Source organism: Typopeltis vanoorti, chromosome 24 (assembly GCF_054136105.1).
Source record: "Typopeltis vanoorti isolate ZY-2024b chromosome 24, IOZ_Tvanoo_1.0, whole genome shotgun sequence".
Taxonomy (NCBI): domain Eukaryota; kingdom Metazoa; phylum Arthropoda; class Arachnida; order Uropygi; family Thelyphonidae; genus Typopeltis; species Typopeltis vanoorti.
This window is the reverse complement of record NC_143572.1, coordinates 55,464,362-55,478,042: the sequence shown is the minus strand read 5'-3', so window position 1 is coordinate 55,478,042 and position 13,681 is coordinate 55,464,362. Positions and strand designations below refer to the sequence as shown.

Sequence of the window (13,681 nt, the reverse complement as noted above, 5' to 3'; positions counted from 1 at the left end):
CTACAAGTTGCCCTAGAATTGCACTACCAGGTGTTGGCTTACGCTTGGACTCGCCGAACTTTACATAGTTTTCTATATTTGCCATGAAACGCTTAGATTAAATTTTCTATCTTTGAGTTTCTTATTCTGCTAAGAAATAATGTCGTATTCAATATCCACTTAATTTTAAATAATTTAAGTTGGATGAAGTGAAGCCTGTTGGCTCTTATTTTCAGTAAATGTGTATTCTCTCAATGGAATAACACAGGAAGCATCTAAAATGAAATATCACTTAGAAAATGTGAATACTACAAAGCTTCTTTTAGATACATAAGCACAATACATACAAACTGATAATTTTTCAGCTCATGTTATAGCAATGTTAATTACTTTAAAATATTGCTAGTTTCATTCCTGTTTTGAAACTTAATCTTGGCAATCTTAATAAAATAAAAAATATCCATTGATAAATTAAAAATAATGTTCCTTTTCTTGGTAAAAATATTACAGATTTCATATAGTATGCAAAATAACTGTTAACTGTTAAATTATTTTGCAGATGCTAAATGATTCAGCTGCATTCTATTACTGATCTGATAGTCTCCAACACAAGAAGCAGAATTGTACTCTCTTTTGAAACCTTTACATTTCAGAGACTTTTTCAATAAACTGATTTTCAAAATATTCAATGAGTAATTTTAAAATGTCACTGTTGCCAAGGCAGAACAATTTGTGAAAAAAAAAAAACCCGCAGTAAAATAAATTCATACTCAATGTGTTGGATGAACAATGATGTGGAGGAATACAACAAATGATTATTTAATCTATATCTTCCTCTTCAGGGAGATTTAATCCTAACTACAAATTCCACTTATTTCTGTCAACTGTATATATTCTCTGTTCTAGGAGGAAAAACTGTGTAAACTCCATGAGACCAACAAACTCATCTTCAGCTGGAAAGCCCTTATAAATGGTAGTATAAAATGCTGTAGAGTGCTACTGAGCTATACAAGCTTCATGTAATATACCATGCATGTATGCTCAAGGCCAGTTTAGTCTAGTTTACAGAAATATTTTTTTAAAAAAATATGAACCCCATATACGAAGGGGGTCTGAAAGGTTCTCGGCCTAACAATGAAAAAACAAATTTATAATTTCAAAATTATTTTTATTTTTCAACATAATCTCCCTTAAGACTAATACATTTATTCCAACGATGCTCCAGCACCATTATCCTGTCCCTGTAGTGGTTCTCAGTAAGATCTGCAAAATACCCCTCTATCGCTGCAATCACTACCAGCAAGGAAGAGTTTTAGTTTTGAGAAGAGATAGAAATCAGAGATAGTCAAATCTGGGGAATAAGGTGGATCTTCCAACAATTCATAGTGCAGATCCCTTAATTTTCCCATTGCCAAAACACCTTTATGGGCAGGTGCATTGTACCGATGAAAGATGATTTTTTTCTTCTGCAAACCAGGTCTTTTCTCACTAATTTTTTTTGTCTAGTCTGGTTAAAAGATCGGAATAAAATTCCCCAGTTATTGTTTTACCCTTTTCAAGATAATTAATGAACAAAATGCCTTTAGCATCCCAAAACACCAATGCCATGACCATTCCTGCTGATAGAACCAACTTTGTCTTCTTTCAGCAGGAATGTTTGGATTCTGGTGTGTAATGGTGAATCCAAGTCTCATCCATAGTAATAAATCAACACACAAAATCAGTTTTATTCTTGTTAAAATGTTCCAAGCACTGTTCACAGATTTTCTTGCAAGTGCGTTTTTGATCTGATGTGAGTAAGCGCGCCACTCATCTTGCGCAAAGCTTTTTCATTTGCAATTCTTCACGCAAAATATATCCTACACATTCTTTTGAAATGCATATAGTCTCAGCAATTTCCCACACTTTAGACTCGCCAGTCATCCAATACCATGTCGTGCACTTGATCAATGATTTCCGGTGTTGTTACATTTTTTGAAGGTCCTTCACGTGGATAATTTTCAAGGCTGGTACGGCCACGTTTAAACTCGGCAGCCCATTTCTTAATTGTCGAAAACAAAGGAGAAGAGTGCCCATAAAGTTTTATGAACTTTGAATGAATTTCTTTTGGTGGTAAACCTTCTTTTACAAAGAATTTTATAACCACACTATACTCAATCTTATCCATTTCTAAGGATACACACGTTTGCTGTATAAAACAGACTACTTGATAGAATGACTTTCAATTTCACATGGATGCTTATGACAGATGTACCAACTTAGAAAAAAAAAAATCTTGCTGATAGTGTTGCCATCTACGGTCGAAGCCGAGAACTTTTCACACCACCCTCATGTGAGATATTGCTCAACCCATATCACAACAGTTGATAGTTCCCTCTCTCTCTCTCACCTTTTCTGTCTATAAGAAACCTACATTTACTGAATGATATATTCTCCAGGACTCAATGCAAAAAATTTCAAAACTGCCAAGATCCTTGCCTACAGGGTGCCATCGCTCTTACTGAGCAGTTACCTTCTAAATTACAAGACACCTTACTCTCCTCCTAACAGCTTACCATCAGTTACCAAGAGAAATTCAATTCCTTATACCAAAGATTTACATCTGAAGTGTTGTAAAAAAACTGATTTCCAGACTATTTTCAAGCTAAACAAGATTTCTTTTATCTGCCTTCCACTAAGGAAGACACCTGGAAATATACCAGATTCCGTGTTCCTGCAATCTTTCATATTCTGTAGTTTCGACAGATTGTACTACACCACAGAAATGCAATAATCGGAACATATGGATTACACTTGTTTTCTCCAAGCTAAGAAATCTGGTCTTGCCAAACAGGTTCTACTAGCCTCAGGATCCTTTGGAATAACAGAAATTCTTTCCAGAATTACTTTCAAATTTGAGAGACTCTTCAAAGAATGCTATGAAGCTCTTCACAATCAACCTAATCTAAATCATAACGATGGTTAAAATTTCAAATTCTGAGAAATGGCGACTTCAAACTAATAATCTAGCAGTTATTCTTAATATGTATACACAGTTCTTATGTAAATGTCTTTTTTTTTTAAATATTTGCATATTCACTATATGCCAATAATTATACAAATTTTTATGTGAACATCATGAATTTAATTTTCAGATTAATTTTAGTATATTTTTCTTTTTAATCATCCTCTTTCTCTGGCAAGTGGTGTAAAAAATGCACTCAGTATTATCTGTATTCATCCCATTTTCATTTCATGTAATTGTCTGTTTTTTTGCATTCACACTGATGATATGATAAGCTACTCATCACAAATTGCGTTATAAGTTCAATGCTTTATTCTGTCTTTGTGTAATTTACATGTATAGTAAGTCTAGCATAAGACAGCAGTGCTATGTGTAAGCGATAATGGGAAAAGCATGGAACTACTGTGTGGTTTGAACACACAGTAGTTTCATGGATGGATTTTTTGAGGGTGGGGGAAAGTTTTTTTTATTCAATTTTTCATTTCAATTTCATTCATTCAATCTGCCTTTTTTCGTTGTTCCAAAGAACAAAGGCATATTGAATGAAAGAGGAAGATGAAAAATTGGTTCAATAAGTTTAAAACTGAGCTTTGTATGGATAATGAGAGAAACTACTTGAGTTTTGATAGATTTAGGAGTATGGAGCTTGTGCAGTAGCTAGTTTGGTAGATCATCACCCATGAAAATACTTCTAGTAAAAAACAATATAGGAAGATGTCCCAGACTTTTCTCATCACCAGAAAAAAGTAACAAGAAATCTGGAAAAGAGAGATCCATTAAACAAGCATACTGATCTCTACTGTACAGAATAATCATGCTTAGGGAAGTTTTAGTGCACCACCCCCAAACACGAGAACATTCTAACATTTGGATTTATACAGTGACAGTTGTACTGACAAGAAATGGTGTCTTAAATGGAAGAGGATACCAATTTTTTTTTGGGAGGAGGCTATAGATGTGACATATTTGTGCAAAGAAAATCTACATGGGTAAGTTAGTTCAAGAAGAGAAAAAATTATCTTGACTGGAGATCTGAATATTAAAAAGTAAAGGAAAGTGAAATAATATATTTCTTATTAGAAATAAGACAGGATTGTATCTTAGTAGCAGTGAAATTCACATTGCTCTCCTCACCCTAATGGAGATGGTAAAGAGATCTGTGTTTACTAGACTGGTTATGGAAGAGCTTATCACAGCATAAGTGTGAATGAGATTTGAAGTTAGTGAGAGAAAATATAAGAAAGAAGAGTGCAGGAGTGAATCACAGAACCTCAAGATTCCCTGGTACTGATATAGAAATCAGAAGAGAAAAGTATCCACTCTGATACAGTGAATGAACAGAGAGAGTAGATATATTAAGCAATGACAGGATTTTGTGCAAATGTTTCTTTCCATGGAATGTGTCCAAAGGTGGGTTTATAGATGGCTAGATCTGTTGTGGAATAAAAATGGCAGAATCCACATTGGCCATTACTGGTAGGCCTCTAGCCACTGAAGAAGTTCACAGACAAAAAAAAAAAACCCAGCATCTCCATATAAGACCAGCTCACTTTCAATAGAAAATCCTTTACCAATGTTCATAGCCCTGGATTGCAATTTGAATGCAGGTCTTTCCATTAGCAATGCAAAAAAGTAGTGTATAGAGAGTACATCTATATTTAGTAGGTTACATGGATGAAAATTTAATTATTGTTGTTACTTTAAACTTTCTGAATAAACCATAAAATACTGCCATATTTCCAACAGGAAAATTGTTGGACAACCATCTTTAAAAATTTCTTACTTGTAAAGAAATGATACTCATTTTCATCTATATTTTACCCCAACATAAGCAAAAGCTTGACTTCAAAGATATCATATTCATGTTTTCATGAATGAAAGCAAGAATATAATTTATTCTTAAGTAAAATATCAACAGCAAAACATGAGGGTGGTCTGAAGAGTTCTCGGCCTTGACCATAAGTTGGTACATCTGTAGTAAGCATCCATGTGAAACTGCAGTCATTCTATCAAGTAGTTTGTTTTACACAGCTGTCTGAAGCAAAAGTGTTGTCCATATCCCTTGAAATGGATAAAATTGAGTATCGTGCAGTTATAAAATTCTTTGTAAAAGAAGGTTTAACGGCAAAAGAAATTCATTTGAAGTTCATAGAAGTTTATGGGCACTCTTCTCCTTTGTTTTCGACAATTAAGAAATGGGCTACTGAGTTTAAACATGGCCGTATCAGCCTTGAAGATGAACCACGTGAAGGATGTCCAAAAAGTGTAACAATACCAGTGGTAAGACTTATACGTTGGTTAGACATAACTGGTAATTAATTTACGGAATTAACAACGCATATAAAGTAAATTAATTAAAGATAACTTTAATGAATCACTTCTATATTTCGACAATGTCACATTGTCATCTTCAGGAACATAAAGATATGGTATGTGCACTACAGGAACTAACAAAGCAAATGAGGAAGAAATTAAGACACTAATTTTGTTCCTAAAGTCCTAATGGTGCCCTCTTGCGGGCTAATTTGGTAGTCTTGGCCGTTGGGCTGAAGTTCTCATAATGAAAGTCTCCCAAATTTGGGGCAGTTTCATGCACCCAAATTTGTTGAGGTTAGGAACGTTTTTTAGAGCTGCTGAAGATTCTTTGAATAATCTTTCGTATTTAAACTTGCTGCGATGGATTATTTTTGTCTTCTTCCAACGAATTTTATGGTGGGTATCTAAGGCATGGTCTGCCAGCCCAGAGCGGCTGTACTGGTGAAACCGGATGTAGTCTTGGTGTTCTGAAATCCTGATATTTGTTGTTCTGCCTGTTTGGCCAAAGTAGGACAATTTGCAGCTGCAAGGGACCTGGTATACACCAGGTAGGTCTAGGGGAAGTGGTTGGTCTTTGGTAGAGCGGATAAGAGATGCCAACTTTTTATATGGTCTGTAACAGGAAGTAAGGTCATATTTCTTGAGGATATTAGTTATTTTTTCAGAGGTGCCCTGGATGTAGGGGATAGTGATAGACTTGGTGTAGTCTTTATTGTTGAGGGGGGGGGGGGTTGTGGTTTTCAGGTTTTAGTATTTTTTGGATTTTTTTGGGGTTATAGCCATTGGCTAAGAAAGTGTTGAGGATGTGGTTTAGTTCCATAGTCAGGGCCTTGTCATCTGAGCAGATTAATTTTGCCCTGTTATATAGTGTTTTTATCACCCCATATTGTTGTGAGGGGGGGGGGGATTGCTGGTGAATGTATCTGCCAGTGTGGGTGGGTTTTCTGTAAACAGAGAAAACCAAAGATCCATCAAGCTGGCGGGTGATTAAAGTGTCTAGGAAGGGGAGGGTGTTGTTTTCCTCTTTTTCTAAGGTGAACTGGACTCTGGGATGTTGGTTGTTTAAGTGTGTTAGGAAGGAGTGGAGTGAGTCTGAGCCATGTGGCCAAATAGCAAACACATCATCCACATAACGAAGCCAAATAGTGGGTTTTTGTGGGGCGGAGTTTAAGGCTTTTTCTTCAAATGTATCCATAAAGAAATTGGCCAAGGGTGGGGAAAGTGGTGAACCCATGGCTGTGCCCTCTATCTGTTTGTAGAACTTTCCTTGCCAAATGAAATAGCCTGAGTTCATTGTGAACTGAAATAGGGCTGAGATATCGGGAGGAAACTTGGCTTGGATGAGCTCAAGGGTTTCTTTGAGTGGGACATTAGTGAATAGGGAGGAGACGTCAAAACTGACCATTATGTCAGTGTGTTGGAGTGTGAGGTTTTCTATACTGGCTTTAAAGTGGGCCGAGTTTTTTATGTGTGATGGTGTGTTGCCAGTGTAGTGTGTGAGCGTTTTGGCTAAATGTTTGGCTAATTTATATGTGGGGGAATCAATGCCATCCACTATGGGACGTAATGGCACATTTTGTTTATGTATTTTTGGGAGTCCATATAATCGGGGGGGGGTCTAGAGTTATAAGGTTTAAGCTTGTTGGTGGCTTCCACAGGCCAAGAAGTTGTTAATTCCGTAAATTAATTACCAGTTATGTCTAACCAACGTATAAGTCTTACCACTAGAATCATGATCATCCACGGAGATGCAATCGCACGAAAGGCCCGTCAATACGGCAAATTGAGGTTAAAGATATCGAGGCAAATAAATCGCCTGACGTTCCTAAAACGCTGCCGGGATAACAAAGTGATCCCCAACTGTGTCAAATTGAAGCACCATTTCACTTCCGAGAAAGCTCTACGCATTTATAACCGCACTAGCTTCGCCTTGTTAAGAGAACAAATTACCGCGACGCGCGTTCTCCTTGCCGACGAAAACAAAAACGTACGGGCGCTAGAGGAAGAGCTTTCTAACACACTCGGCCTTGATCTATGGTCGATACTCCATGACATATCATGCACATCGGCAAGAAAGGAATTCGAAAAAATACGAAAACCTGACCAAGACTTCTACTTCTGTACCCCAGCCACCACTTAACACAGTAGTCAACCTCTCGTCGGCAGTTTTAAAGCCTGAAGCACTCACCGCACTTTCACGTGGTCACAATTTCGCCCTAGCTCCAAAAAGGATTCCTGCTGAAGAAATCATGATTCAAATAGAGCGTGGAATTCGCAACCTGCCTATCCATATCGCCAACAACGTGAGACTGGATGTAGTCGGTGTTCTCACTAAAGCCAAACCTCCAAAATCCAACTTATCCAAAAATGAATATACAGCCCTACAAGAATTAAAAAACAACAAAAAAAAAGTAGTCACCAAAGCTGATAAGGGAAGCGCCACTGTGGTACTCAATCAAAAAGACTACAAAGGTAAGCTAAATTCCTTAATACGAGACCGTACTACTTACCTCCCCATTGAATATAATCCGACCAGCTCTCAGATTAGAACTATCCACAGACTCCTTAAGAAAGTCACTTCTTGGCCTGTGGAAGTCACCAACAAGCTTAAACCTTATAACTCTAGACCCCCCCCCCGATTATATGGACTCCCAAAAATACATAAACAAAATGTGCCATTACGTCCCATAGTGGATGGCATTGATTCCCCCACATATAAATTAGCCAAACATTTAGCCAAAACGCTCACACACTACACTGGCAACACCATCACACATAAAAAACTCGGCCCACTTTAAAGCCAGTATAGAAAACCTCACACTCCAACACACTGACATAATGGTCAGTTTTGACGTCTCCTCCCTATTCACTAATGTCCCACTCAAAGAAACCCTTGAGCTCATCCAAGCCAAGTTTCCTCCCGATATCTCAGCCCTATTTCAGTTCACAATGAACTCAGGCTATTTCGTTTGGCAAGGAAAGTTCTACAAACAGATAGAGGGCACAGCCATGGGTTCACCACTTTCCCCACCCTTGGCCAATTTCTTTATGGAGACATTTGAAGAAAAAGCCTTAAACTCCGCCCCACAAAAACCCACTATTTGGCTTCGTTATGTGGATGATGTGTTTGCTATTTGGCCACATGGCTCAGACTCACTCCACTCCTTCCTAACACACTTAAACAACCAACATCCCAGAGTCCAGTTTACCTTAGAAAAAGAGGAAAACAACACCCTCCCCTTCCTAGACACTTTAATCACCCGCCAGCTTGATGGATCTTTGGTTTTCTCTGTTTACAGAAAACCCACCCACACTGGCAGATACATTCACCAGCAATTCCCCCCCCCCCTCACAACAATATGGGGTGATAAAAACACTATATAACAGGGCAAAATTAATCTGCTCAGATGACAAGGCCCTGACTATGGAACTAAACCACATCCTCAACACTTTCTTAGCCAATGGCTATAACCCCAAAAAAATCCAAAAAATACTAAAACCTGAAAACCACAACCCCCTCCCCCCCTCAACAATAAAGACTACACCAAGTCTATCACTATCCCCTACATCCAGGGCACCTCTGAAAAAATAACTAATATCCTCAAGAAATATGACCTTACTTCCTGTTACAGACCATATAAAAAGTTGGCATCTCTTATCCGCTCTACCAAAGACCAACCACTTCCCCTAGACCTACCTGGTGTATACCAGGTCCCTTGCAGCTGCAAATTGTCCTACTTTGGCCAAACAGGCAGAACAACAAATATCAGGATTTCAGAACACCAAGACTACATCCGGTTTCACCAGTACAGCCGCTCTGGGCTGGCAGACCATGCCTTAGATACCCACCATAAAATTCGTTGGAAGAAGACAAAAATAATCCATCGCAGCAAGTTTAAATACGAAAGATTATTCAAAGAATCTTCAGCAGCTCTAAAAAACGTTCCTAACCTCAACAAATTTGGGTGCATGAAACTGCCCCAAATTTGGGAGACTTTCATTATGAGAACTTCAGCCCAACGGCCAAGACTACCAAATTAGCCTGCAAGAGGGCACCATTAGGACTTTAGGAACAAAATTAGTGTCTTAATTTCTTCCTCATTTGCTTTGTTAGTTCCTGTAGTGCACATACCATATCTTTATGTTCCTGAAGATGACAATGTGACATTGTCGAAATATAGAAGTGATTCATTAAAGTTATCTTTAATTAATTTACTTTATATGCGTTGTTAATTCCGTAAATTAATTACCAGTTATGTAACAATACCAGAAATCATTGATCAAGTGCAGGATATGATATTGGATGACCGGTGAGTCAAAGCATGGGAAATTGCTGAGACTATATGCATTTCAAAAGAATGTGTAGGATATATTTTGCACGAAGAATTGCAAATGAAATTTGCGCAAGATGGGTGCTGCGCTTGCTCACAGCAGATCAAAAACACACTCACATGAAAATCTCTGAACAGTGCTTGGAGTGTTTTAACAGGAATAAAACTGATTTTGTGCATTGATTTATTACTATGGATGAGACTTGGATTCACCATTACACACCAGAATCCAAACAGCAGTCAAAACAGTGGACAGGAGCCGGTTGTTCAGTGCCAAAGACAAAGTTGGTTCCATCAGCAGGAAAGGTCATGGTATTGGTGTTTTGGGATGCTAAAGGCATTTTGCTTATTAACTATCTTGAAAAGGGTAAAACAATAACTGGGGAATATTATTCCAATCTTTTAACCAGACTAGACGAAAAAAATTAGTGAGAAAAGATCTGGTTTGCAGAAGAAAAAAATCATTTTTCATCAGGACAATGCACCCGCCCACAAAGGTGTTTTTGGCAATGAGAAAATTAAGGAATCTACACTATGAATTGTTGAAACATGCACCCTATTTTCCAGATTTGACTCTCTCTGACTTCTATCTCTTTCAAAACTAAAACTCTTCCTTGCTGATCAGCATTTTTCTTCGAATCAAGAGGTGATTGCAGTTGCAGAAAGGTATTTTGCAGATCTTACTGAGAACCACTACAGTGACAGGATAATGGTGCTGGAATAAATGTATTATCTTAAGGAAGATTATGCTGAAAAATAAAAATAATTTTGAAATTATAAATTCATTCTTTCATTGTTAAGAAGAGAACTTTTCATACCACCCTCGTAGTACTAAAAATAAATTTCACACATCCTTTCATAAATGAAATTTGTTTAAAATCAAAATTACTCTCTGAATCTTCAAATAAACATTATAAGAAAATATACAATTTTTATATAAGAGTACATGATTTTTGTCTTCTGTTTCAGAAGACCAAATTAAATCATTTTCAACCACGTTTCAGACTACTGCATTAGGGAAAAAAAGTGGTGTTAATATAGTGATAAGGGAAAATGAAAACAATGAGAGAGAACATTTAAAACTATCAGTTTAAAACAGAAGCAATAGAAAAGTAGTATGGTGATTGGCAAACTTAACATTTTGGACCACAAATTAGCAACAGCCGAAATCTGATTCTGAATGGCCTAAAATTAATTCCCATAGTGTCCAATTTTGATTTCAAAATTCAGTATACTCAGTGAGAGAGAGAATTCAAATAAAAACTAGAAAGATCCTGATATTCAAGAATCATGATTAAGAAATTTGGAAAAGTAAGTGTCATTTTCAAGAAATGAACACAAAAGAATAGTTAAGAATGCAAATAAAACAAGATTTTCAGAATAAGAAAGTTTCATAGAAAGCATTACAACTTATTTTTCAGATGTAAATTCCATTAAATGCAATTTGCCTCTGCCAGTGAGAAAATTAAACCAATTTGAATCTCAAACAGTTTATCAATAGTATTTTGAGAGCATCTCTTGTGAAAACTTACTGAGAAAATACACAGATAATATCTCCTTCAGTTAGATCATATGGCAATCCTCCAACAAAAATCCAAGCACTGTCTTTATACTGATTATGCCAAGATGTCTTCTCATTGATACCAAGCTTCAGTTCTCTTTCATTTAGTTTTGAGATATTTTTAACATTTCTGAAAAGTGAAATAAGAAACAATTAATATCACAGTTACATGGTGTAATTAAAACAAGTCAAAAGGCAACGTAAATATAGCATTTATGCTTAAGTAAAAAATACTATTTAACAGAGTACAGATTTTTGATGTGATAATGTCACCTTAATGAGATCGCTTTTATATTGTGCTGTCTCCATAATACATGGAGATAGCAGCTGTATGGTCTCTACAACCTTCTAGAACTTCTTACCTTGAGCTGGTGCCAAAGATGCCACAGCTGAGGTGGTTAAATCAACTTACTATATTCTATATCTGAAGTTGGATAACAATGGATTAGAAGTCTTCTCTCGGTTTTTTATCCTTTAACTTGATCTCCTAATATGATTATAACAATTTCTTTTAAGATTAAATTTCCATATATAGGCCGCTTCATCTTAACTTGATCTAGATCCCTTTTAATGATTCCTCTGAAAGATTTTATTAGCTCCTTAACTTGAAGATATATCGATAGAACAATAAGCATTTTCATTTTTGCTGCTTGAAAACTGCTTTCAAATGTGCTTGAAATCCACTTTTCAATCTGCTTGTTTTCAACCTTACCTCTATACCTTAATGGGATGCTACAAGGAAATCAGAAGAATCAGAGCTATGTAATTCTAGAAAGACTGAATATGATCACTATATATTTAAATAAGAATGCTGAGTATAGGAAGGGGGGAAAAGTAGTTTTCCATAAGATAAACAGTATTCAATCAAAATAATCTGTATTAATATATTACTTTGAAATAAAAATAAGTGCTAATACTGACTAGACTGGCAATTATTTTTTTCTTGAAAACATAAGCATCAATGCCTCTGTAAAACAAAACATTTTTAAACATAACTTTTTGAAGAAGTTCAATACATGCCATATAAATTTATGTACATTAGTTAAAAAGCAAAACTGAAACAGCCGTTAGCTTAAAATAATTAAACATAATGTTAATAATAATTTTATTAGCATATATTACAGGTGTGTATATATAGGAACAGTTATCTGAAACAAGAAACAATTAAAATCAGTTAATTTAATAATGTTGTTTAACATTAGCAGTCAATGAAATTGCAAAACATTTTTATTTATAATGTTCAATTTGGATCCAGAGGCGAGTGACTAAGATGATAACAGGTCTATGGAATGAACCATATGAGAACAGGTTGAAGATTTGTGGGTTGCACAAACTAGTTGATAGGCGGAGGAGGGGAGATATGATCGAGACATTCAAATTGCTAAAGGGATTCTATAAGATTAATTCAGAGGATATTTTTGAGATCAGGACTGGTGGTGGGAGAACTAGGGACACCTATGGAAGCTGGGCAAGAGTGTGGTTAGCAGGGGTGTTAGAGCTGGGTTCTTTACTTTTAGAGTGGTAAATGAGTGGAATAAGCTGCCAGAGTCTGTTGTGGGTGCTATGACGGTGAACGAGTTCAAGACAAGGTATGATAGATACTGTGAGAATGTAATCGCATAGTTGTGTGGACATGATGTTTAGGGCCTCCCTCGATGAGTCTAAGGACTCCTGGAGTCGCCCGAAAGAAAAAAATATTTCTGCAAAATATTTACTTATTTAATTAGACTAAAAAGAAAGAAAAAAGATAATGGCATGTACTACTGAAAGTTCAAATTGCTCCTGATAAGTTTTAATTTCACACAGTACCATAATACATGTGCTAATATTTTCCTAGATCCTTACAGAAAGTGGTTTTGGAATAAAATCTATAGCAAATCTGCTTGCACTTATTCCTTCAGTTTGTTATTTTTTCTGATTAAGATTTACAATAGGTACACCTGGTCTGTTTTCTTCAATTAGCATTTACCATTTTTGTCTCTGCATGCAGAGTGTATAAATGTCTCTTCTACTAGGAGCGATTTTATAATTTTTTTTAGCTTTTTTTACCTCATCATTTATTCTTTTCCCCTTTATCTTTAATTTTGATTTATTGCTGACATCTCTTCTTTTTCTGATAACTTCATATCTTCAGTTAAAGCTTGTACCTAAATAAGAACACTCCCAATCCTTAGCATCATTTTTTCCCCCTATTTAAACCCATAAAATCAAAAGGGCTAACTTTTCCATAAAAGAAATTACAGTTGTCCAAAAAACTATGAACTGTTTATAATGAAAATGCTGGATATATGCTCCTTCATTCTGTAGAGTATTATACGTTGGCTATTCATAACTATTATTTTTCAGGGGATTACAATGTATACTGAATATTAATTATAGCTTTAATTAATACTTCTGATATTTTGGCAATATCAATTTGCCATTATCAGGGATCACAGAAAAATGATAGGTGCATGCAGGCACTGACACTGGGTAAATGAGAAAATTTAG

General features: G+C 36.1%; 1 protein-coding gene across 1 annotated transcript in view; it reads right to left on the bottom strand.

The window, feature by feature from the left end:
- LOC150093230 (uncharacterized) overlaps positions 1-13,681 on the bottom strand; it is a 96,202-nt gene that overhangs the window by 48,800 nt on the left and 33,721 nt on the right. Inside the window, exon 2 of the mRNA XM_090413811.1 lies at positions 11,163-11,321. Coding sequence (XP_090269937.1) covers positions 11,163-11,321 — 159 coding nt within the window. The remainder of the gene's footprint in view (positions 1-11,162; positions 11,322-13,681) is intronic.